Raw genomic sequence first — 25,367 nt, 5'->3', positions numbered from 1 at the left:
CCTCAAATTTATATGTTGCACAGATAAATCTACACAATATTCATTGTGACTACTTCCCTTATTTGAGCAGGAATCAAGGCAACTTTTGAGATGAAATGACTGAAGTAACACTAATGAGGTATTTTATCACAAAAAACAACAACACATGGAACAAAACAAAAACTGGTTTTATATGAGAAAAAGTTTACGCTAATTCTATGCTTTGTTCTCTTGCATAATTATTTTATTAAAGAGTAATCATACACTATTTCAAAAATAACTTTTTATACACCATTTAAAGCTACTATTGATAAAGATAATTTCATTTAAAATGCACGTTAAGGTTATTTCCACAAGGCCTATGCAAATAAGTAAAACAATAAATTAAAACAGACTGACACAACAAAATCTGCAGACATGTCTGCCATCTTATTGCCATCTCACCTCTGAAAAATCTTCAGGTAAAGATGACCCATCACAGTCAGTATCTTCAGACTTATCTTCTGTCAGCTTCCCATTCATTTCTACTGTAGCAGGAAAATCAGAATGCAGAAGACACAGCATGAACACAATGAAAGTTATCCTGAAACTACCTTCTCAGACATGTATTCCTGTGTAGGGCCAAACATGTGTAACAGGATTCACAGGTGCCAGAATAATCAAGAAACAACTTTTAAGTCCCTTTACTACCAGCGTGCTGGAGAATCAGACCTACAGCTTCCTCCTTCTTAACTAGAAGAGTTGTGATTAAAAGCAAGGTTGTTTGCACAGCTAACAGAATGTATGTTCCACAGTGTAACAGACGGGCAGGCCAGTGCTAGGAAATCATCAGATTCCCATGTCAACAGTGTTTCTGCAATTCAATTACATTTAGACCTGCAACGGTTATAAACAAGGCTTCTACTCTCTCCTTGTATTACCAAGTCCTAATCAAAAGTTCTGGATAAAAACTGGCTGCTATAGCAGTTCTCTGCTGCCCTGTCTTAAATGTACAATATATGTTCATTTGCAAAGAGATCGCAGCTAAAAGAAATTGCAAGTAGTGGAGCTCAAAAAATGATATTCCTCAGGTAAGGTCCTGGCACACCCAGAACCTTAGTATTCCTTGATTTCTAATATAATGACAGGTGACTATAAGCCAACGAACTTAAAGAGCAGCAAAAAAGCTGAAGTAGTTACAATTTTGGAAGGTTTATCTTCAATTCTGAAAGGAAACTCTATACAAGTTAGCAAGCATCTTGCTTGAGCAGTGGGGAGCATCCATAGCATGACACCACAAAGAACAACAAATCATACTGCACACAAAGTTTCAGTTAGTAACAACTGCAGCTGAGGAGACCAAAAAAAAAGAAAATAAAGCTGCACAAACAGAAGCAGCTACTGAAAAGATGCACGGTTTTCCTAAGAGATAACGCATGTTGGAACAAACTGTTTGGTTTTGAGAGATCTCAATACATTTCCAAATTTTGCAATCTGCGATCAAGGCAACATTGGAATGCCAAAAGTGTGATTGCAGCTAAAGAACTAGGTACCTAGGCACTAATTCCACTCATGAAACAATTTGAGAACAGAACAGGATTCTTTCTCCCAGATTACTGAATGCAATGATTCAGATTTATCAACCTAGAACTTGACATACTAACTGCATCTGAAGTTCACTGGAAACAGCAACCATTTGTAGTCTACTTTGGAAACTTTCACTTCAGAAAACAATTCAATGTCACCTGTCACACTTGCTGCGGCTTACTCAGCACCTATTTCACAAGGCATGTTGTTTCTAGTCATCTGTTTTTTCAGTGGCTCACAGTACCTGACAGATGATCTTCTGATGTGGCCTTCTTGATGTGTAGAAGGTTCTGGGCATCTGATGTAGCGTTACTACGATTTAAGAGGTTCTGGGCTTCCTCATCTACAACATCCAACAGGTATTGGACAACTTCATTGTGATCGTCTTCATCATAATATTCATCATCTGGAACCTCTGTTTCTGAGAAACACATAGCATAAAATGTCAATTTTTCCCAAAATGGGTTGGGGGCGGACGAGGAGGAGAAAGACAGGGGCAGACAGCAAGGCATTATTCCTAGCTGCTATCGTGGCTTTCCCTCATTTCCCTCTGACGCAAAATCTAATTTTCATATATCTACTTCCAACATGAACTAATTCCTCAAGAGCACACCACGGGGCTTGAAGATGATCTTTTAATGTTGACTGCCAACCTAGCTTTCACTAATTTCAGTCTATTCAAACTCTATTACCTTGATTCTCTTTCACCCGCAAACAAATGGTCCCTTATCTCATCTCTTCTTACCTGATTTGTCACTGTGTTTAGAAAAATCCGCTATCTGAGTGGCAAAGCCAAGGGAAGAGACATCTCCAGACCCTGTGAGATTCATCAGTCCTTTTGTGTGGTGGGTGTTATTTTCTGTGTTTGCATGAGATGGTCCTAGGATGCCATTGCCATTGACCTAATAAAGTGAAGAACACTACAAATTAACTCTTAAAGAGTTTGGCATCTTTTTAAGCAGTTTAGCAAGTAAAAAGCACACAGCTCCACTTAGCAAAAAGCACAAAGAAACTAGTCATATCCTATTTCATCTCAGACAGCTGGGTGATGGGTGGGCAGAATTCTACTTGCCCATTTGGCAGCTTTAAAGTTTGTTTGAAGTTTCAAATGACATTAGCAAAGGAAAAGAAAGAAAGTAATTAAGAAAAAAACACACAGAGATGAAGAATTAACTACTACAAGAAAACACACAATAACATTTCACATTATATATCCTCAATAAAATGTGCTGGCTTCAAGTCTTTTGGTGCCACATTACACCTTTTCCTCAAAAAAAAAAACAAAGGCGAAAAGGAGAAAGCAATCTGGTGATGTAACATGCAAGTATCTGCAGGAACTGGGAAGAGAATAGATAATAGCCTTGCATCCTCTCATAAGATCACTTGTCTTTCTATAAGGCAATCCTAAAGAAAGAGAAGATGAATTCCCAAAACTAGCATATTTATTATCATCACTGCTTTTTCATAACAAATGGCAACAGGGGATTTGCATAATTAAACAGTGCATTAAGTCAAACTAAATTCTTCTTTAAAAAAAGAAAAGGAACAAAACTCTAACTTGTGTAAACTATATTCTTTTCTCTAGTTAATGAAAATGCGCACCATAGAGGAAATGTTTACCTTGGGCCCATAAGCATCGGTTGTCTTTTCTGTTTTATCACAGGGATCACCATGAGAACAGCCTAAACAAAATGGGGAAGAAAATCAACAACTTAAGAACATTATTTTTACCATAATTAAATTAGTCCCCATCAGTTATTATTATAAAATAAACAAGATGTTTTGTATTATATTGTGAAATGAGTAACATGTCTGCCAGTCTGATTAATGGACATTGCCAAGCTTACATCTGACAAACTAAAACTTCAAAAAGCCATAATAAAATAAAGTTCAATGGAAGGGGAAGCTTGACTCCTCATAAAAATAACCAACTTTAAAAAAAGACAAATGTTAATAAATAGAGTAACAACTTAACGTGTAAAGGCAACACTGGCATTCTAGGGAAACAGGATATGATTTCCTTTCCCTTCAGATGTATAGATTACAACCCTGCAAACATCTGGTAATTTGTTGCTTGTTTATTTTTCAATAAACATCATCTGACATATTGGTCCTTGTTGTAAGGTACCTTCCCTTCTTGGTCAAGAAAAGAGTGATACCATGATACATAAGACCATTGCTTATGTCAGACATCATATTACTGGTATAATAAATAAGACAAAGAGGAACCACTTGATGCTGTGTATGTAGCTTCTAGTGGAGTTCTGGATTTCCTTACACATGCTTTTACAAGCTGAGAAGCGTTTAGATGAAATTACCAAAAGGTAAGAATTGCTTGTTGTGAACCTATGCATGACAAGTCATCTAAGAGAAGGGAGTTTAAGGTGGTATCTTTGAAGATTCAGTTAAAAGGCATCTTCCTAATCAATATCTTGACTAACTCTTTTGAAACAGAATGTTTAGCATAGTTGTCGAGTATGTGAACAACAATGAAATGGAACAGTTCAATAATTTTACAAGGTGAGATCAATATTCAAAACTATCTTGATACATTAAAGGCAAGTGTGAAAAACAAGACCTTGATGAATCACAACAAATGCCAAGCACCACACTTTAATGGAAGAAACAAATGCTTAAGACAGTGACAGCATAAACATTGGTTCAGCAGGGAAGCAAATGTAGGTGGTAAAACATCCTGAATTTAAGTGAGTGAACAAGGTACTATTTAGCCAAACGAAGTTCATCTCATCTCACTCAGGAAGCACTAACAGGAATGCTGTCTACAGAAAACTACAACCAATTATTTCTGTCTGCTTGGCCTGTCTGTGAGCCTCACTCAATGTCGTGTGTGACTGGAGACACCATGTTTGAGGAGGAAAACAGCCCAATGTAAACAAACTGGAGGGGAATGATAAGATCAGTTTGGGCTTGTTTGGTCTGCAAAACGATTAACAGGTGACCTGAAGCCCTTGCAAATGTAACAAAATGATATTTTTATGCCTCGTCAGAAGATACGGGACACAAGTAGAATAATTATTTTTATTATAATTATTTTTACAAGTATATCATAAAAAAAGATCAGTTGAACTTACTCCTTTGGCTTGTTTTTAGAGAAAATTTCTAAATTTCAGTAGAAACAGAAACACAGAGAGACTATTGCTGAATCTCTTTTAGTGCAGCTTTTAAAGCAAAGAGCCAGCAGACACCTGCTGGAGCTGATCTCAGTACACGGAGTTGCAGTGCAGCAACTGCACTTGGATAGCATCTTAAGATGCATACAAGTTCCTTCATGTTCATGGACACATGCATTTCACCTGCAATAAGTAACCAAGCAAATCTTACCATTAGATTTTTTTGACCATGAATTTGAGCTGTCGGGGATTTTGGATTTTGGAAGCACTGGATGACCATCTCTATGAAAAGAAATGTTTACAGAAATGTGTATTAACATATATAAATCAATAAAAGCATAATTATTGCATATACATACATCAATATCTGATGACCAGTAGAACTGCTAGTTGTTCTGTCTATTACAAGAGCTCTGGAACTTTAAAATATTCCATAATAGAGATAAAAGCACTGGTAGTTTGGTTAGTTCCTACTTCGGGAAGGAACCAAGACTTGGTTAGAGATGGAGTTTCATTCTGGATTCCCACAAAAAGATTTGACCTCAAAACTCTTCCCCTTCTCTGACAGAACAGAGGAGAAAGGTGGGGAGGGAGCAAAGAACAGCAAGCATGGCTGGAAGATTTCAAAAATGAGGTAAATGTCACTAGGCTTTCTGTCCCAAGCAAAAACTAAAACTCACAATAATCTGGAGAGTTTGTTAGACTGCTGTATTCCATAAAAGAAGCAGCAGGGATTAGTGAAAATGCAATGGTAGACTAAGATCTGTGCCAGAGGGTTTTGACATTCAAGGCTGTGCCAGAGCATCCATGCGATGACAGAACTATTTAAGCACTGAACATCAGTTTATCTCCTTTTTATGCTTACAGAATGCTCAGTAGCAGTTTGATTTAAACAACAACAAAAAGGGAATAATTGCATTAAAACAACCTGTGTTATATTTTGAAAACGATACTTTGAACACTTATGTTTCATGGATGGACACTGCCGTGTGTTCCCTAGAAACACAAAACACAACAAGTACCAAGTACCCTTCTCCCCTGAAGCACAAAAATTGGGAATATACATCCCCTTTTTGTGGCATCAGTCTTCAGTAACATGACAGCTGGTACCACTCCGGTGAATCAGCTATCATAGCATGAACGCGTTTTACCCAAATACTCATATAATCATTTGTGGTTTTTTTTTTTTTGAGTAAAACGAAAGGGAAGCATTTGCTTCCAACATACAACATACCTGGTCGCTTTGAGCACCACTTTAGGAAGGGATGTTTCCAATGACCTTTTGGCTTCTTTCAGAGACATTCCCTGTGTGCTTACTCCATTAATGTAATGGATAATATCTAGCTCATGGAGACTCTCTTCCCTGGCAGCAACTGATCTGGGGAGAATGTCACTAATATACACAACTTGGTAAAGGCTGTCATGACCTCCTGATAACACCAGACCTGTGTAGGTAAAGAAAAAAAAAAAATCAAGTTCTTGCTTTGTAAATGAAGAAAAAAAATCGCAGTAGAGAAAAAAGCTGTATAATTCTCTGTTACCTAGCTCCTCCTTATGACATGTTAGTGTAATATCAGGCAGTAAATGAGGCAATACTGGCATCTTGGGTAACTCCAAAACGCGTCCTAGCACTAATCTGACAGTTTTGGGGGCAGCACGGAGAAAATTTACTGCATCTGTATGACTCATGTTAGTGACATCAATGTCATTAACCTGCGAAGAAAAAAAAAAAAGAAGCATCTCCCAGTTAGGTTCCAAATAAAACAGACAGTGTTAGAATAAACAATCACTACTGTTCCTGTTGTTGATGCTTGACATTAAAGGACAAAACTATGGATGCTTTATTGACAACACTTGCGGTTACTCATACTTATTTCCTACTTTTATTTCTTTTGTCTAACTGCTATCTAATTATGCCTCACAAAATGTACACACCTTTGTTCCTTAAGCACATTTACTTTAGCACACAATGGAGTTCACATTTATTTTAGGGTCAAAGTTGTCCTTTTCATGCAATCACTCTATCTGGAAATGGTAATTCTCTCACTTTTATTAGTCGGTCTCCAGGTCGTAGTCTCCCATCGCTTTTGGCAGGATCCTGAACAATGTCATGAATGTAGCAGCCAACGTTATCGTTACCTTTGGTCACTGTGAAGCCCAGACTACCCTTTTCAGACTTGGTCATGGTGACTTGGAGCTCTACTTCCTAGGGAAAGAAAGTAGCACTTTACAACGCATACAAACAGAAGCAAACACTTCACTGAATTTAAGAGCGTCAGAAATATAAAATGGATTTACCTATCGGTTTAAATGGAACACAAGCCTGAATAAGTACTGAGATGTCTGTCTTAGCAGGCTCAGCTTAGCTGCATCAAGTAATTACCTCTAATTTGGACCTCTTTTTCATGAAGCTAACCTTGTGCCGAAGGCCCATTATCTAAACAGAGTTGTCAAGGTACCTGTCAAAACTGACACCTTAATTTACCCTCAACTAGCTGCCAAGCAATAAAGACTCTGTATTTTCCAAGAAAGACAATACAGCAGCAGCTATTCAACTAAAGTAGGCAAATATATTTTCTTACGATGGGATACAACACTAGCTTTTCTTAGAACTGAACACAGGCATATGTTTTGTCTTTTTTAATTTGCATGATTTTTCGTTTGAAAGATGCATATCTACTTCACTTGCACATAAACTCACACAGCACCATGAAGATTTGAGGAAAAACTTCTCCAAATGGAGTATAGGCTAGAACAGCTCTGTAACTTGGAAGACTCTCATGATTAAAAAATATCGAGCCTCGCTTTTCATTTTCTTTTCTATCTGTGAATCGATTATGGGAGGCTATGGAAGCACAAGTCCCTTCTGATACACAACACAAATGTTTCTCAGGTGGCAGTAAGCTATCTCAGAAGAATCTTAAAAATAAGCTGCATTTTGTGGCAGAGCAGAAAATTTGGGGGATTCAGAGATACTAAAGCAGCAAAGAACAGGGTCTACTCAGTTCCCTTTTGCCCTGATTTATCCCATTCTCTCCAAACAACCACAAAGCAAGGTAACTGCCATATAAGGTTAATCTAAGAACACTGCCTAGAGCTCAATAAATGCTTAATGCCAAGCGTTCTAAGGCTGAGATGACACATGAAATACACACGCATACATGCATACAGGGAGGCTTCCACACTCAGAGGGAAACATAAAAAACCTTGAAAAACCCAGGCAGAAAGCATCTGCCAACGCTTGTATGAACAGCCACAGCTCAGTGGTTACAAATGGCAGATGTCCATGTGCCATTTATAAGACACAACTCCAGTTTACTGCAAGTATAACTTACAACTATCCCCTTTGTAAATTAACATTCGTAACTTTCATACTGTCACTCCCAATACCACAGCTATAAAAACTTCCAGTTGGCCACAGCAACAAGTATGCTTATATTACTGAAAGGCAGAAAAAGGACATTACTGGCTCATATTCTTCAGCATTTTTTTCCAACTGGCTGAGTAACGATGCCATTCCTCCCAGGTGTGGAGTCAGCTCAGATGCAGGAGTAGCAAAACAGTTGTTCATTAAAACGGATGTGGTAACATCAGGAACAGTTCTACAGGTTGGGATCAGTGGCAAATCCAATGGCACAGTGCTAAAGATAAAGAAGAAAATCAAGGATCAGTTTACACAATGTACCTATCACCAATAAATGAATATACAAACCACTACAGTATTCCATGTATTTCCATGAGTAGGTCCAAAAAACTATTTTTGTAAACACTTTCTGCAGCACTACAAGGGTCATTATGAGCAACGTACCTGTCGTCCTCTAGCTCCGACTTGCTAGAAGTTTCATGAACAGAATACAAGATGGCGCGAACAGCCTCTTCCTGCCCGCTGCGTGCCTCGTACTGGCTGTGTGCCTGTGTCACAGCTTCACCGGATGTTTGGTATAGGGCAGAACTCCAGCCAGAGCCCACCTGTGCTGCTGAGTCCATCACCTCCTCATCACCACTTCTGCTGCTGTCACTGTAGCTATCTCTCCTCGAGGGAGATTTTAGTCTTTTCTTGCTCGGATCAATGGTTTCATTTTCATCTGAGCTGTCACCCTGTTCTCCAGTCGACGGACCAGAAACTTCTCTGCTGACATCTGGAAATACTTGGTGGGGTGAATGGATGGGAGTCTGCAGAAAGCAAGGAGATTTAATGCATCAAACTCCAATTTTGCAGAGAGAAGAAAGTTGCAAAGACTGCATTAAATTACCAGAAGCAGTCAGTGACCCCTTCCATTTAGAAGTAGCCTCAATTCAGTGAACATACTATGGTGCAGTTTTACCAAGTTCAATGCAGCTTTGCCAAGATGAATTATGCAGAACTTGGAAACATATATTGCTAAACAACTGCAACATCATCTATGGAAAACAAATACACTCTGCGCTTTTGCTTCTGAGAGCCTGCTGACAGGTGCTTCTGAGCTATGAGGAGCATAATATACTGCTGATGGTTAAAGTGCAACATAAGTCAAACTGATTTCACACAGCAGGGAATCAGAAAAAGTTTTAAACAAAAAGCTAAACAATAGTCTACAAAAGCCATCAGAATTTACACCAAACGGAGACTGTTTAGCCAAGTTAACGACTATGGTGAGGATAAAAGACGGTTTGGCCAACCATCACATAATCCCAAGAACGAAAAAAAAAGTTTATAAGCTTCACATATGCTTTTATGGCCAAATTCTTGCATTCATGACCATGTCCATCTGTGTTAGTGTTATATACAAAAATTTTCACTTGATCATTTACTTATTTTAATATATGTGCTCCTTTATTAAAGGTATTCCTTACTAGAAATGGATTATAGGATTAGTTGTTTGTATTATTATGCCCACTTGTTCATCTCATTTTCTTACTCTAATCTTTGCTTTGCTTACATTTTTATTTGTACATTTAGGTTTCTGCCATCAGACTTGAATGGATTTAACAGTGTGAACATGAAATTAAGTAACTTAAATAGAATTTTTGCCATTCCTTTTATACTTTTTTCCCTGTATTATGGAAAGCCTACATTTCAAACTCCTCTATATATTCTCTTTTACTGAAATATTTGTTTTTTCAATTTTTCTAAGTATCCTTCTGTTGAACAGAATGTTCTTCTGTTCTTTTGATTTACTTACTGGAGTGCTTTGTAACATGTTCTTTGGAACATCTCTCAAGTCCAGCAAGTAAATATAACAATCTTTTCCCCAGTTTTACATGTGCCAGAAGCAGACAAATAGAACATACTTTTCAAACCTATCATCTATTAATCAACCCCCTCCCCCCAAAAGTTTAAGCCAATCTCAAATGTTTTAGACTACATAACAATATTAATAAACAAACCACAAATACATTATGGAAGGCTTGCATTCTTTTAGTATCTGTGAAATCCTTGGTACACGGATAAAGGAATTTACCAGAGGAACAAAATTTCTGTGAGTGCCGTTCACCCATCTTTCCACCCCCATTTTGCATTTATTTAACTAATCCACCAGACCAAACAAATAAACCTTCAAACAGTAATTAAAAGAAAAATATTCTATGCCATAGACCTTACCAACAAAGAAGGATCGATGTCTGGTAGTATACCAGGTGGTGGCCGACAAAGGAGAAGAGAAACTTCTGGAGATGTTCCCCTCAGAGCAGAGATGACTTCCTATGGCCAGAGTTGGATTCAGTATTAGACACAGACACCAAGACTTCCAAGGCTACCACACCACTAAGACAGACGGTAGAAAGCACATACCTGCTGGGATAAACCCTTCAGTGATGCCCCGTTCACTTTGAGAATGACGTCCCCAATTTCTATCTGCCCACTTTCTGCAGCAGGCTGCCCAGGAAAGAGCTTTTTCACCCTCACAATGGTTGAGCCCAGCTGCTCTGGGGTAAGATTATCCTCACGGCAGAAGCTGAACCCAAGGCCTGAGCTATTCTTCAACAGCTTCACCTCAAATGTGTTCTCTGCAAGAGAAAGAGTTACACATGATTTTCTACACCATGCTGGTCATTAAAAAAAACAACAGCATGTGCTCTGACTCCAGATGTGACATTGCACACTCTCCCCCCTCACACAGTTCTCCTTCACCTTCCAAGTTGCTGAAAGCCAGGGCGTCTCCAAAGCAGTCCATTCAGGAGGCTGTTACAGCCGAGTGGTGTAACCGTTCTGGCCACTGATCAAACATTTTTGAGAGAAGTAAGGGTAGATCCTGACAGACAAGATAAACCCCACATGGGAAGACAAAAAGCCACCTGAAGTGGCTTTGCCATCTGAGTAGGCTTCCCTCCCTTTTCACACATCCCCAGCAGGAGCTGAAGAGTGCCAGCCTCTTGTCAGCCAGAAAATTCTCACCTTTCCAGTCTCTCTTCTGGCCTCACCCAGCTCTTGATGTCTACTCTCATCTAGACAGGAACAGCAGGACCTACAGGAGCTCTCATTTACACCTGAGTATCTCGACCTCCACTTGGTATGCTTTTCTTAGCAGTACCAGAGTTAGCAGCACCCCTTTTACCCCAATCTTGCTACCAACCTGGGCTGCAAGGCTGGCAAAATTGGGAAACAACCAGGAGCAGTGAGAGAGGAAACAGTTAATAGCCACTGAGTTATGTTAACAAGATGAGAAAGGAAACCTTCACAACAAATGCAACAGCACAAAAAGTAAGAAACTCCATTATGTGCTGGTGCTTGGTAGAGACTCCTACCAGCTTTGTCTCCTGTCTGCCTTTCTATTTCACAGAAGATAAGAGAAAACAACTAATAAAGCTAAAGGATGCTTTGAGCCTTCAGACAATTTTCCTACAAGACCCGACCTGCAGTGACAAAGCTGTAGTCTTTGGCATTTGTAGCTTTTATCGCTGGCTTCTCCTGAGGCTCACATTGCCCCACCTGATTTGGAGGCGTGCACTGTGGCGTTACCGGAGCATGAACCTTTGCTGCTGAAAGTTGCCCTTTTTCCAACAGCAGATGCACCACCTAAAGGGATGAAACAATCTCTAGTTAAGTTGCAACAGTCACAGAGATGACACACAGTTTATGGTTCTTTCTAACTTCTCAGGATCTTAAGTTTTACAGCAGCAAGTTTTATGGACACCTCCCTCCCTCACATGTCCTCAGTTTGCTCCTTATTTTAAAGGCTGTGAGCGACAAGTTCCATAATAAACTAATGGGCTTGCAAATTATTTGTCAAGGCAGAATCAGAAAAGGTTTTCTTCCAATAAGGCTCTGAAGGGGTTAAGCGTCAAAGATGGTGTGATTTTCACATGGGTACAGGGAAGAGTTAAAAGCATTTTATAAAGTGTGCACAGACAGTAATCCTTCATAGTTCTGGATGTGTGCAGTCACTGGCTATTTTCAGGTATGCATGTACTTCCACAGATCAAGCAGCAGCCATGAACAGCACTACGAGGAGACACTGCTGACAGACTCTAGTGCCTTCCAAAAAGATAACACTCAAATAAAGCTACTCACACAACATGCAAACACAGCTGCACACATGGAGGCCCTTATGTTCCCAGTGGATCAGATTCAGGACCTTACTGTAGCATGCCAGAGCTGTTTTCCAACCCACGTGCCCCAGCTTCCTTCCTACGAAACTCAGGGTCAAGCAGAAGCCAATGGCTTGCAGATCTCTCACCCACACACAGCACCAGAACTTGGCTTGGATGGACAGAGAGACTTGGGACCCAGGAAGCAACAGTCTCTGAGAAATCACACCTGAAACAACCAGCACACTGCGGAGAATTCCTGTCTGTAGTTTCCTCTATTTTTATTCCCTCATGAACAGCCGGTTTACTACAGACAGAAGGAATGAACAACCACCACTTACCTGCCCAGTGTTTCTCAGTGTTTCCACAGCTTGTTTATGGGTAGCGCCTTCCAAACTAATCCCATTGACAGAAAGCACACGGTCACCTACAAATAAATGATGAGTCCTTTGAGAAAAATTAATCAGAACATCTGTAAAACATACGTGACATACAAAAACCTTCAAGTCTCAGCTAACAAAGGCAGTTACTGAAGTAAATCCTCTCTCCCCTCCGTTCTCTGAACAAAGAAGAGAACTAATCTGGCATAACAGCGTGTCAAAGCCAGCATTAACTGTGAGAATGCTATCTGCCACAAACCTCAAAATCTTTATTAAAAAATATTTTAGTCTATAAGGGCAATTCTCTCTTTAGTAAAGAATGAAACCTGGCTTAGAAACACGAAAAATCATAGCAATTACATTGATTTTCTCTGTCAAGTTACCCTTAACAACAAGCAAGAGGGCCACAAATAAAACAAAGCCCTCTCCATGGCTGGCACAGAGAAATATTCTGCATTACCACAGGCTGCATTAGGGAAACAGAAATCATGCAGCGTATTTCATATTTTTCCTTTCCACCATCCCTGCACTTTTCTGTTGGTTCTGCAATTGTCTTAACATTTTATCTTTCCCTGCAGAATTACCTGTCAAATCATTTGAGACAGTATATAAAATTACAACTGCAAATGCAGTAGCTCAGGGAAACTGCTCTTCTTCTCAGTGCCTCCTCTAATCGTACTTTCATCCAACATATTTCCTAGCTTCTAGGCCACAGCGTACCCCTCAAGTCCACCACAGACAGTTATCTGTCATTTTGCACATTAAGAGTCTGACTGAACCAAGTGAAATATTACCTTTTTCTATCCTGCCATCTGCTTCAGCTGCTCCCTTAGGAATAATCGCTTTCACATAAATGCCACCGTGCCGTATGCTAGTATTTACACCACCCTAAAAGGAGAGCAAAACCAGGATTTGTCAGCCTTTTTTCAGTCAGAGCACTGTGTAGTTAAATGCTATGTCACACAAGGATAGCTGCACTCAGGAAGCACTCTGGCTACTGCCATGTATAAGGAACAGCCAAACCATCAAAAGCAAACTGTTTCACAAAGCATGTTCCCACAGTCATGCAATTTGTTACAAGTGAAGCTGGGGTGGGAAGACTGTAAAAACACAATGCTTCACAGTGTAGATGCACTCAGGGCAAACAGGCGTCTTTCAGCAAAAAGACGTCTGCTCTGCAGTTGAAGGCTTGCATGCACACAGACGCTCCGAGATGTTTGAGAGCACAGCACGCATCAACAGCCAAAGCAGAAGATGCATACCATGCACTGTCCTACTCCGATTCACCCTCTCTGATGTAACACCAAACTAAGGAGTGCTGCCTTCTCTCACATCATAGAAGTCTGAAGGTTTAAGCTCAAAACACCTGCCCAAGCTCAAACGGCACTGCTTTTTGAGGGCCTTAGTGATTCTGGCTCACAGACAGCTAATGCTGCACCACCAGAGCTTCTCCACAGACTCGGAGGGCAGAGGGAGCCCAGCAATGAGTATATTGGAATATTAAGCTACCCAAAAAGCATTTTTTAAGACACAACAAAAACAGGAGCTGTGAAAAACGTGTGCATCTGAGTTCTAAATCCTTCTCATCACCCCGAAGCGCCACTCTGCAGGGTAGCAGGCCCTAAATGCAAACTACCTTCAAAATTTTATAACCTGATGAGAAATTTGTCCACTAAAAAAACATTTTTGATCTCATAAGGCAGTAACCTTGCGAGGCAGTGTCAGCCAGGTCTAATTTGGATCTAAGTATTTTTTTTGCTTTCTGCCTTTTAACCAGCAGAGGGAGAACAAAGAACACGGTGCATGTACGCATGGAAGTGCTCAGATACCCTGAGGTAACACTACTTCCACTGCCTGCGATGCCCATCAGAAAAGGTCTTATTTCTCTCCCTTGCATGTTATTGGATGGCAGGGGCCAAATACCATCTTTTTATTTGTACTTGCAAGTAGTTTCTACGATAAGATTCTACTAGGACTTTGGGGATTTACCATAAAACAACAAAAGGGGAGATGACAAAAAAGGGACTTAAAATATTATAATTTTTCAGCTTTGGTGAGATGAATTCTATGTCAGTAAAGCTGTATACTCTGCAGTGACTCCAGAAAATGTTTTGCTTCCTTGTAATTTAGTAATTAATGGGTTGCTGGGAGTAGAGAAAAAGAGAAAACATCTAAAAACCTTGTCAAACAGTACCGTGACACTTATTCCCAAGCCGTTATCTTTTTTGGCTAGTTCAACCTCAAAGATATCTCCAGGTTTAAGAAGTGCTGCAGTAACCTTTTTAGAATTCGTTTTGTGTGCTGTATTCGCTGAGGAAGATTCCTTTATTTAAAACAAAAAGCAAAAAGAAAAACAAAGAGAAAGGTTTCTGTTAGAACAGAAGTTTGCAGTTAAGACCCCCACAGGATGAGCTTTTGAGTCAGATGCAGCCAAAAGGAGTCCACATGGGAAAGGACCCACCAGTCTGACTCGTAAGACTCATAGCTTTAACTCCTCTAATGCTGCAGTCAAAGTTTTAGTGCAGAAACATGCCTGGCCTTCAGCGGCTGAGTCTTTACTGTCAAAGTGAGCTGGTTGTGGAACAGAGAAACTGTTAACTATAAAACTTCAGTATTACAGCAGCCTAGGGTCTGTTGGATTATTACAACTTCACTGAACTATCTCCATCAGCCAAAAATAGGGATCACTGCAAGTTAGGGATGAATTTGTAGTACTTTCTCGTGTGCTTTCAGCAAGGTGAAGCAGCAAGCTCTCTGCTCGGGCATGGCTCGCTGCAATGAAGTTCTCATTAAACAAGAGCATTTTTTCCTTGATTAGATAATGAACTCCCAAACAATAGGAGTTGAGCTGCTATTCTAGCTACTCATTCCAGACACATCACTACTAATTTATCTAATCTAGGAAAAATTTAAATTATCTTCCAGGTAAATTAATTTATCTTCGGGAGTGGCCATTACCCCACAATCACACTGGACAAAACCAAAGAACTGAAAACATGTTCTCTACAGAATCAGCAAGAGCACTACACATTCATCCCAAAGCAGAATCTGCCTCAACTAAGACATGCCCATGATGTGATATTGGAAAGCTCTTGGAAGTCACAGGAGTGATTTTCTCCACTCATTTTGAACAAAATCACCAAACTAGTAGAAATTAGCTACTAGCATTTGCCATTAGCAGGATAAGCTGCAGGCTAGGCTGGCCTTCTCCCACACCCTTTCACCTTATTCACACCCACAGGCAGCTATTTCATTCCCACTCTTAACACCAATGGGAAATGCTCATATGAAATAAACTATGCCTTTTTATCTGCCTGCTGCTCCTGACTGCTGGAGTAAGTTGCTTCATCCATGTCAGAATCTCCTCGGTCAGAATATTCCACCGACTCTACTACCCCAGGCCTTTTAATTTTTGCTCGAGCACTGTCAGACGACGATCTTCTCTTCTCATTACTTTTTGAAAGCCCAGTCTGGGAATCACTGTTGTTCTGAGGATCCTGCTGGGCTCTGCCACTTGCACGTTTGCCAAAGAAGCCGGCAGTCTGGCTCTGAGACAGGCTGGCACTCTCAGTTCTGGAGTCCTGGGAGCTCATGCTCCCATCCCGCTTGGCTCCTGACAAGCCAGACAAACTCCCTGAGACAGGCCTCTGGTGGCCATGGGGCCGGTTGTGCTCTTCCGAAGAGGACTCTGCCTCATTGTCTTGCACGGACGACGGCCTCCTTAAATAAGTCCTGGTTCCATTAGTGAGGTGTGCAGCGTTGGATGATGCTGAAAGATCATGAGACAAGACAGTCAGGAGCTGCTGGTAACATCTTGTCTGCAGTGTTACAGAAATTTCTCAGTTTACAGCCATGCACGGTTTTACTGGTCCATATCACGTAGAACACTTTCATCTTAAAGTGCAAGCAGTGTGTCCTCACTAAAGTTTACCACAAGTTATCTTACTGCTAAGTTCAATGCGTCTGCTTTCAGTCCCAAAACACAACTTCAAGCACGTATTAGCTGGGTTTTCACAGAAGTGACTGAAGTTATGGGTGGCTAGGTCAGTTGCTCAGATCAGTGAATTAAAGGAAACAGAGAAAGGACTTTACAAAAGTTGTCAGAGAAGGCAGATCGCTCAAACTCAAAGAAGAACTCTTTAATAGTAAAGAATATTTCTCTCCGTACCTTTGGATAGCTTGTCCTTGGGCTGAGAGATAACAAGTGTCACATCTTCAGGTGCATTCTCTATAATTTCTAATGCTGCATGATGGCTGACACCCTCTAAACTTGTGCTATTCACGGATATTAGTCGGTGTCCTGCACAAAATGATTTGTTCAGATACAATCTAACATACATATTTTCAGCCATCGTTGATGACATGAGTGTGCAGGTCTGAACACATTTATGCAAAGCATGGAATAAAAACTACTAAAATTAAACTGATGCTAGGAAAAGGAACCCCAATCATTAATAAGAAAAAAATCAACAACTGATGATATTTCCTTTTTTGAAACTGCCAAACCTTTCCCTGTTACTTTTTCCTGATTTTTTTTTCACTCATTCAACCTTTTCCTTTGCCATAAGCAGAACGGATGCAAAAACAGAAACTGAGAAGTGAAATAGACTGTGCAGTTCAGTTCAAGGCACAGACTAAAATAAATAAGCACTGATATTACATAAAATCCATTTTCTCTCTTTTTTTAAATAGTATTAACAGGATTACATGCACTTTTCCCTAAATCCTGGTATGGATTGGGAGTTTAAACAGTTTTAAATTAGAAAGTACCAATCAAGAGATAGTATCAAAGAAAACCTCTCTCTTTTTACGAATTTTCCATTTTCTACTCCTTCAAGTTTACAATTTTTATTTTGATGCAAATGTCGTTTATTTTCATATTGTCTAACTGAGATGTACATCACCAGTTTTCTAAGTTATCCTGAAGGAATCTGAAGTTTGGCACGTTTAAGGGACTGACTTCTGCAGCCATAGATGACAACTGCACTACATAGGTGTTTGGCCTTTTGTGTCATGTATACCCCTCTCCTAATTTACATTATTCACCTGGCTTTAGAGATCCTTCCAGATCAGCTGGCCCTCCAGGAGTAACTGAATGAATAAAAATTCCCAGATCAAGTTTGCCAGTCTTCTCTCCACCAACTATTTGAAAGCCTATTAAAAAAGGCCCGATGCAAATATGTCAGTGATCAAAGTTTATCTTAATACACTGCAAGTCTATATTTCAAAACAGACAAAAACTTAGTCATTCCAACATATGTAAAGTAACAGAAAATCATCTATACATCTCGAAGAATTCTACATGAAAGTAAACGCTAAAGCTTTTTGATAAAACTTTACTGCGCTCTTGTTTTTTAAGTAAGCAGTTCAGACTTTGTCTAGCTGTCAACTGTGGCACAAAAAACATGCACAAAAAGATAACATTATATGTCCATTCACTGACTGGATGAAATGTATTTGCACTTAAAATGTTAGATGCTTTACTTAAATGTCTGACCCTGATATTAAGAACGGGGTTCGTCAAACCCCAGTTTTGTGTACTGAAGTGCAACATACCTAGGCTTTCTTTTGAAGCTTCTAAGATCTATCTGCCAATTCTACAAGCTAAAGCTGGCAAAGATGTCCATGATCAAGAAACAAAAAGGTCAAAGATGACAGGTCTCCTCTACTCTAGCAGAACAGCAAAGTAACAGATTGCATGGGAAAGAAAAGGTAAAGTTCATATGAACTGCTATCCTTTTTGGTCAGCTCTTATCTTAACGTTTAGTGTTGACCCTGCACAATATGATCTTGTCGACTTTTTCCCTCTTCAAATTTACAAAACAGTCTTATGTGGAATGACAGAACTATACCCTAAAGGATACTTCAAAGAGCCTCCCCTCAAGTGCAACTGTTATCAAACTAAAGAGAAAAATTACATGGGTTTATGGAAAACAACAACAGGAAGAGGAATGGAATCCAAATATCTCAACTTCCAGACTCACTAAACCTCATACTAATGTTCCATTCAATGATATTATGAGAACACAATTATTTGTTAACAGCTTTATAAGGTTTTCTTCTTTAAAACCTCCAAGTTGTCACAACTGTGAGGTGTCCATGTGTTAGGTGAACACAGAGACAAACTTCAAATGCTAACTTCTATGATGATTATTTCGCAATAATCAGAAATGTTATACCACACGTAATATAGAGAAGCTGAGAAACAGGCTTGCTTAACACCAATCAAGTCAGTAGCGTGTGCTGTTAAGAAAGCCTAGCCTTCTGCATCTTAAACAAATGCCTTAGAAATCCAACTCATGTCTGTTTTCCTCAGTCCTATGATAAATACTTCAAAACAGAACACCAAAACTGTATTTTATTTTCAGCTTCAACGAATATAAAAAATAACAAACTCAACAATTTTAAAGTCACTTACCTAAACCCATTTTTTCATCCTTTTTCAAGTTCACTAAAGTGATCTCTCTTTCTGGCGAGGAAACTCTGCTCTGTGTTGTTTGCAGAGAGTCAGCTGAAAAGCCAACATTTGCTGATCAGGCACGAGGTGAACACTTGCACATGCACATCCTTTTAGGTTTGCCTTTAAATCCTATTCCATAGGAGAAATTAGTCCTCTGATAAACTGAAAAGCTTCTCTGAAGCAGTGGGTCCAGCTTGGATGTTCCAAGCCACGTATGAGTAAAAAAGAAAAAATAAAAAAAATTGCACCTCATCTCATCTTCATCAGGTAAAATCTTTGTTTCCTCCTAAGAAAAGCACTTAGCGTAGTCTGAGCTCACCTGAGCCTTAAATCTTCAAATTGGTAGGTCTTGGTTCTGCCAGGTATATAGATCTGTGGTTATGTACCCTGCCCAGGGACACAGGGCTTAAACACATTGGTAAAAGTGAAACTGGGGCTTAATATATTAAGTTACTAAAGGTTAAGAGTGAATTCTCTTAATGACGGTCCTTTGTTTAAACAGTCAACATTAGAAACATCTTCTAGACCCTATCTTGTTTAAATTGACTTCCACATTTGCAGGTCTAAAGGCTGGTGACTCTGCCGCTTCTCAAATCTGAGCACACTCATGGTAGCTTTATGTGACTTATGAGTGTTCTCAACAGGCTGAAAGAGATCCAGGCACTTAAGAGACAGAAGCAGCATGATTTGGGGGAAAAAAAACCTAAAAAAAAAAAACAACAACAAAACCCACCACAACAACATCTCCTGCAGTTCAAAAAAAGGCAATGTATTCTAAGTCTGACCTCATGACTTTTCTACCTGTAGAAGATGGAACTCGTTTAGACTGGACAGTTAGCTCAGTTTTGCTGTAAATGGTACAAGTGCTTCCACAACAGCAGAAACCTAGTGTGCTCTGCACACCAGTAACAAACAAAAAAACCTGATGCGAGAGAATGTGACAGACTTCTCCATCTGGAAAAGGGTTATGATCCCCACTGCAAAAGTCAAAACACGTTCTTTTGGGACCCTACAGCATCATTAGCCTCACAAGTAAGGGAAATGAGCTTGGAAGGGCATGGCATGTTAGGTAACAACTGTCCAAGCATCAGGCTGAACAGACACCCTCCACAGCAGAAAAGCATTACACAAACGTAAAAATCTCCCTCAAAAAGCCATCCAAAACAAATATTGGAAGCTGTATCTAGCAAAACGTTCCACATCCAACTAAGTGGCAGAAGTATCTGATTTAAGAATAGCCAAGAAACAAGACAGGTTCAAGTAAAGCACTTGACAAGTACAAATTAAAAGTAACTGACTGAAATAATTAAATGGACATGCTATTTATCAACTTACTGCTCTCTTTTAATGGTGTTGATGATGGAAGATTTCCAGAACTATTCATGCTAACGCCTGCAACATGAATGCAAATATTAGACATTATCGTTTTTTTCATAAAGCTATGGAGAAGCTTCAGATTTTACACAGAACATGCATGAGCTCGTGTCACAATATCAGATTACTTAGTTGAAAAATGACACCAAAGAAGTTATGGTTTAGCAAATTGTGGTGATTAAAGTACTTTGGTCGCAATTCGAAGTTAAGAGAGGGGGGTAGCTCATGCAAAGGCAAAGAATTAAAGAAAGGACAGAGCTTTGGCCTTCACAGCCACTCTTAACTTCAGATAAAATTAGCAGGGTTTTAAGGAAAGGCCTAAGTCAAGGACTAAATTTTGTTACACGACTTGATGAATATACCTAACCTTATAAAGCAACAGAACAGTAGCCTTGTAAGATTTTATACAGTAACAAGCAAGTTTGGGCAGTAACAAGCCACTTGGACCAAATATTTCTATTCAAATTGGTTTGCACTTAGGACCATATTTTCTTTGGAAGAAGCAATGCTGAGTAAATAAGGCTGTACTTTACAGAGGATGAAATAATAAATGTACTAAGTTATGGAATTAAATGAGTTAAGACCATTCAAGCTTTTTAGCAAAGCAGCGCAGACCTTCTCAAACTCTAAACCCTAAAGTTTCAGCTGATGAGTTTCATCCACAAAGAATATATGTCCCCCAGCAGCATCAATGTCCAACATGTAACTAAGATGGTTATTGGACTTGCTGACCCAGAGATCATGGGTTAGCACATGATAACAAGACTAATTGTAAAGCTAAATGCACAGGATAAATGGCTGCCATCAGTCTCTACAGAAATTCCATGCCTCATCTCACTTCTGAGCAGCTGATGCTCTTAATCCAGAAAAAGCTTGGTTCCCAGTTCAGTCCTTGTTTTGTGTGCAGTTGTTAAGTATTGGCACATCACTATTTGCATTTTTTTTATTTCACAGAACAGAATCATAGAATGGCCTGGGTTGAAAAGGACCTTAAAGATCATCTAGTTTCAACCCCCCTGCTCTGGGCAGGGTTGCCAACCACTAGAGCAGGCTGCCCAGAGCCACATCCAGCCTGGCCTTGAATGCCTCCAGGGATGGGGCATCCACAACCTCTCTAGGCAACCTGTTCCAGTGCCTCACCACCCTCTGAGCGAAAGGTCCACTTCTATCGACTCCCATAAACTTAACATTCTCCCACTTGTTTTCAAATTCCGTAACCAATCAATGTTATGATATTAAACACACAAAAAGCAAGTTAAGGTTGCAGATACTTCAGTCATCCTTGCTTCTGTTATTTTAACAGGGAACCTTCTATAACCAGAAATTCATGACAGAGCTACTAAAATTTTATGTTCCATAATCCAATGATTGAGTTTAAAAGCATTCAGCTTGTTTTTTTGTGAACTTGATTTTTACTGTCTGCTAGGACTTATTTGTGCAATCGGTACCATAAACTATTGATTCTTTGCATATCCGTGTATAGACTCGTTTGTCATTTTCTCCATAGGAGTATTTTTTTTTTTTATTTCTTTGCTACAGTTATTCTGGAACTACAGGCGATGTGTCTGGAGTACTTTAACATGTGATCCCTTTTTTAAGTCCAAATATTACTACCACTTAATATGTATATCAAAGCATTACATCTGAAGCAATTTTAGAGGTTAGTTAGTAAATACCGCAATAGGATTTTTGTATGCTGACCTACAACATAGGCTTGACCAGTATCTTCAATGGATGATGAGTCCGATTCATTTTTCTTTCTTTCAGGACTTCTACTTAAACCTGCATGAGATTTTGAACTTAAAGGGGAGAAGGAGAGAGGGGAAACCAGACAGAGGGAAAAGGAAATTGGGAGAGGGAAGGAAGGATCAATGTAATAAAATAATGGTATGAATAATAAATCAAAACCGATGCATATGTACATTGACTGTACACAAAGGCATTTCAGGGTGGTCAGAGAGACTCTTACTTGCTCAGTTTTAATGCTCCTGCTGCCAATCCAGTATCAAATTTCGGCATTTGCTGAAAGACTCTTCCCATTATGTCCTCTATTTTTTGGGAGGAAGAGTCCAAAGCAGCAATAATATTTTTCCTTGGAGGGTAAACCGAGATATGGCTCTGACTCAGATCATGAAATGATTTGCTCATAACCCTGGGTCTGTCTTCCCATGAAGTCTTCTCGTTCTTGTCCTTTGAAGAGCCAGGAAGAGGCTGGAAGAGTGAGAGCTCGGAGCAGGACAACCTCTTCAGAATCTCTGCTTGAACTGACAGAGGTCGGACAGCAAGTCGGTTCAAAGTACTGCTGGCCAGGCTACCGGTACTGATTGCTCGTCCCATGTTGAATCCTTTGACAGACTCTGCATGAAGGTTTAGACTCCTAAATGAAGCTCGCTCTGCAGATTGTTTTTTTTTTTAAAGAAGAAACAAATTCACATTATAAAACAGAGCTAATGCAACCTCTTTGTATAAGGCATGCATTTTAAACAACCAACTCAAAGCTTCTTTTTTTCCTGTAGGCATAACACCCAAAAGTATGCACCATCATCAGGTACATACATATGACGTCCATGCAGCTTGCTCAAAAAGCAAAGTTTGGATTTAATGATAGTATGCTAACCTAACTGTATGCTACACTGAAGTTCAAAAACACTAAGTTGAAAAACATTTATCCCCTTATTAGTACAAAGATTCGTACTTCCTGTTAAACTGCCACGCCGCCTTATGAACAGGCACTTCACTTCCGTCTGCCAAGCAAGTCATCTTTGTCGCATCTCGAGCCAAGTGAACTGTAAGACTATACCTCCTTTAACCTGCTCGTGCAATTATTTTCCAGAATTTGAACAAGCAGCGCTGCCCCACATCCACGCTATCAGATCCCACACAATTTCCATCCAACCACTGGTTAACTCTCTTCACAAGTCCCTGACACTCTTACAGCCCTGTTGGCTAAACGTGGCAAGGTTTTGGTAGTAGGGGGCCATAGGGGTGGCTTCTGTGAGAAGAACCTAGAAGCAGCCCCATGTGAGGTATGGGCCCCACTGCTGACCAGAGCCGAGCCAATAAGCAATGTTGTTTGCACCTCTGTGAGAGCATATTTAAGACGGGAAAAAAAAAGACGCTGCCACACACAGCAGGTGGGAGAGAAAGAGGAGTGAGGAACAGCCTTGCAGGCGCCAAGGTCAGTGAAGAAGGAAGGGGAGAGGTGCTCCAGGCGCCAGAGCAGAAGTCCCCAGCAGCCTGTGGTGAGGACCATGGTGAAGCAGGCTGTCCCCCCGCAGCCCATGGAGTACCACGGTGGAGCAGGGTTCCACACTGCAGCCCATGGAGGAGACCATGGTGGAGCAGGTGGACCTGCACTGACGGAGGCTGCGGCCTGTGGAAGACCCCTGCCGGAGCAGATTCCAGTCTGGACCTGTAGCCCGTGGAGAGGAGACCACGCAGGAGCAGGTGACCTGGCAGGAGCTGCTGCCCGTGGGGGATCCAGGTTGGAGCAGTTTGCTCCTGGGGGATGGACCCCGTGGTACGGGCCCATATCTGGAGCAGTTCTTGAAGAGCTGCTGCCTGTGGGCAGCCCACACCGGATCAGTTCAGCAAGGACTGCAGCCCGTGGGAGGGACCCCACAGCAGACAGGATGAGAGTGACTGTAAAGGAGTGGCAGAGACAAAGACTGACCACAGACTGACCACAACCCCCATTCCTCCATTCCCCTGCGCCGCTCGGGAGGAGGATGGGGGGAAGGCGTATTTGGTTTCTTTCCTTCGTTTCTCGCTTCTCTAGCTTGTTAGCAATAGGCAATAAATCTTACTATCTCCCTATGCTGAGTCTGTTTTGCCCGTCACGATAATTGTTGAGTGATCTCCCCGTCCTTATCTCAACCCTTGAGCCTTTTTCATCGTATTTTCTCCCTGTTCCTCTTCGAGGAAGGGGAGTGAGAGAGAGGCCGTGGCGGAACTCAGCTGCCCACTTGAGTAAAACCATCACAGCTTGGCAGCATCTCTACCCGGTACAAGAACATCAGTTCACTCAGGTGAACTTGGGGACCTCCCCTGCCAGAAACATCCTAAATGTTCTAGCACAGAACAGACAATGTGGACTGGGGTTTGCCAGACTTTATGACCCCTGAAATCCCAATTCCTTTAAGCAGCAGAGAGAAGCAGGTTTTGGATTGTAGTTAAATTACTGTGTCAGCTGAGTCGTGGGAACCGTCTGGGTGAATATTCTTAGCTGAAAGCAAACACGAGATAATATAAGCTAGCCTAACCCCGCCTTATTCAGAGCAAAGCTGAGCTGAGCCCACATCTATTAGCCTAACTGCCTCCTAAGGCTAGCAGGTAAGTTCCTGTGGCTTGGCTCTCACACAGAAGCTTGATAAGCTGTGGCAACATGTTTGCTGGTTAAAACCTCTAAAGGAAATCTGGCCATCTGAACCCTTCATCAACTTCACTGATGTCCTGGAGTCAGTTCAGAGGGAAGATGGAGGAAAAGCAATCCTCAACCACGTAGATAATTCTCATTTTCTGTTAGCTAGTGTTTTAAGCTCCACACATGCAGCTGGGAAATAAGCTGCTTTTGGAAGCAGCAGTGTAACTTGCAAGGGAAACGTTACTTTTTTGCAGGCATCATCCAGCAGCACTACTAAATGCTGAAGCATTCACCACTGCAGAGCGCATTTGGCTACCACAGCCTCAGCACTGCCATTTGAGGAAGACAATCCTTCCTCTAGTAGGAAATTAATGTCAGAAATTAACTGCAACAGTAACTCAATCCTGCTCTGTAATAAACACACAGATAGAGAGAAGGTTTAGTTGTGGAACACATTTTGTCATTTTAAAATGTGAATTAGCATACAACTATTACCTCCCTATCCACATCAAATAGCTGATAAGCAATGTAAGAATGGTTCTGCTGGATCAGATACACACAAATCTGTTTCCTGACAGTGACAGAAGCTCAGTGATGCTGGCTCTTGT

The 25,367-nt window shown here is 40.6% G+C and overlaps 1 protein-coding gene across 7 annotated transcripts in view; it reads right to left on the bottom strand.

The window, feature by feature from the left end:
* PTPN13 (protein tyrosine phosphatase non-receptor type 13) overlaps positions 1-25,367 on the bottom strand; it is a 115,233-nt gene that overhangs the window by 8,814 nt on the left and 81,052 nt on the right. For 5 of the 7 annotated variants that reach the window (XM_083833852.1, XM_083833854.1, XM_083833851.1 and 2 more), the window contains 23 exons: positions 22,366-22,789; positions 22,098-22,195; positions 20,358-20,414; positions 18,981-19,073; positions 17,609-17,716; positions 16,731-16,862; positions 15,865-16,331; positions 14,742-14,885; positions 13,357-13,450; positions 12,524-12,609; positions 11,508-11,670; positions 10,447-10,661; positions 10,258-10,356; positions 8,485-8,849; positions 8,143-8,317; positions 6,724-6,882; positions 6,218-6,389; positions 5,911-6,121; positions 4,888-4,958; positions 3,166-3,227; positions 2,291-2,447; positions 1,790-1,966; positions 424-506 (listed from right to left, as the gene is read on the bottom strand). In XM_083833852.1, coding sequence (XP_083689978.1) covers positions 424-506; positions 1,790-1,966; positions 2,291-2,447; positions 3,166-3,227; positions 4,888-4,958; positions 5,911-6,121; positions 6,218-6,389; positions 6,724-6,882; positions 8,143-8,317; positions 8,485-8,849; positions 10,258-10,356; positions 10,447-10,661; positions 11,508-11,670; positions 12,524-12,609; positions 13,357-13,450; positions 14,742-14,885; positions 15,865-16,331; positions 16,731-16,862; positions 17,609-17,716; positions 18,981-19,073; positions 20,358-20,414; positions 22,098-22,195; positions 22,366-22,789 — 3,812 coding nt within the window. The remainder of the gene's footprint in view (positions 1-423; positions 507-1,789; positions 1,967-2,290; positions 2,448-3,165; positions 3,228-4,887; positions 4,959-5,910; positions 6,122-6,217; positions 6,390-6,723; positions 6,883-8,142; positions 8,318-8,484; positions 8,850-10,257; positions 10,357-10,446; positions 10,662-11,507; positions 11,671-12,523; positions 12,610-13,356; positions 13,451-14,741; positions 14,886-15,864; positions 16,332-16,730; positions 16,863-17,608; positions 17,717-18,980; positions 19,074-20,357; positions 20,415-22,097; positions 22,196-22,365; positions 22,790-25,367) is intronic. The other 2 variants (XM_083833849.1, XM_083833850.1) reach the window with 2 other exon arrangements.

Source organism: Anser anser (assembly GCF_964211835.1).
Source record: "Anser anser genome assembly, chromosome: 4".
NCBI lineage: Eukaryota > Metazoa > Chordata > Aves > Anseriformes > Anatidae > Anser > Anser anser.
This window is presented reverse-complemented; position numbering and strand designations above follow the sequence as displayed.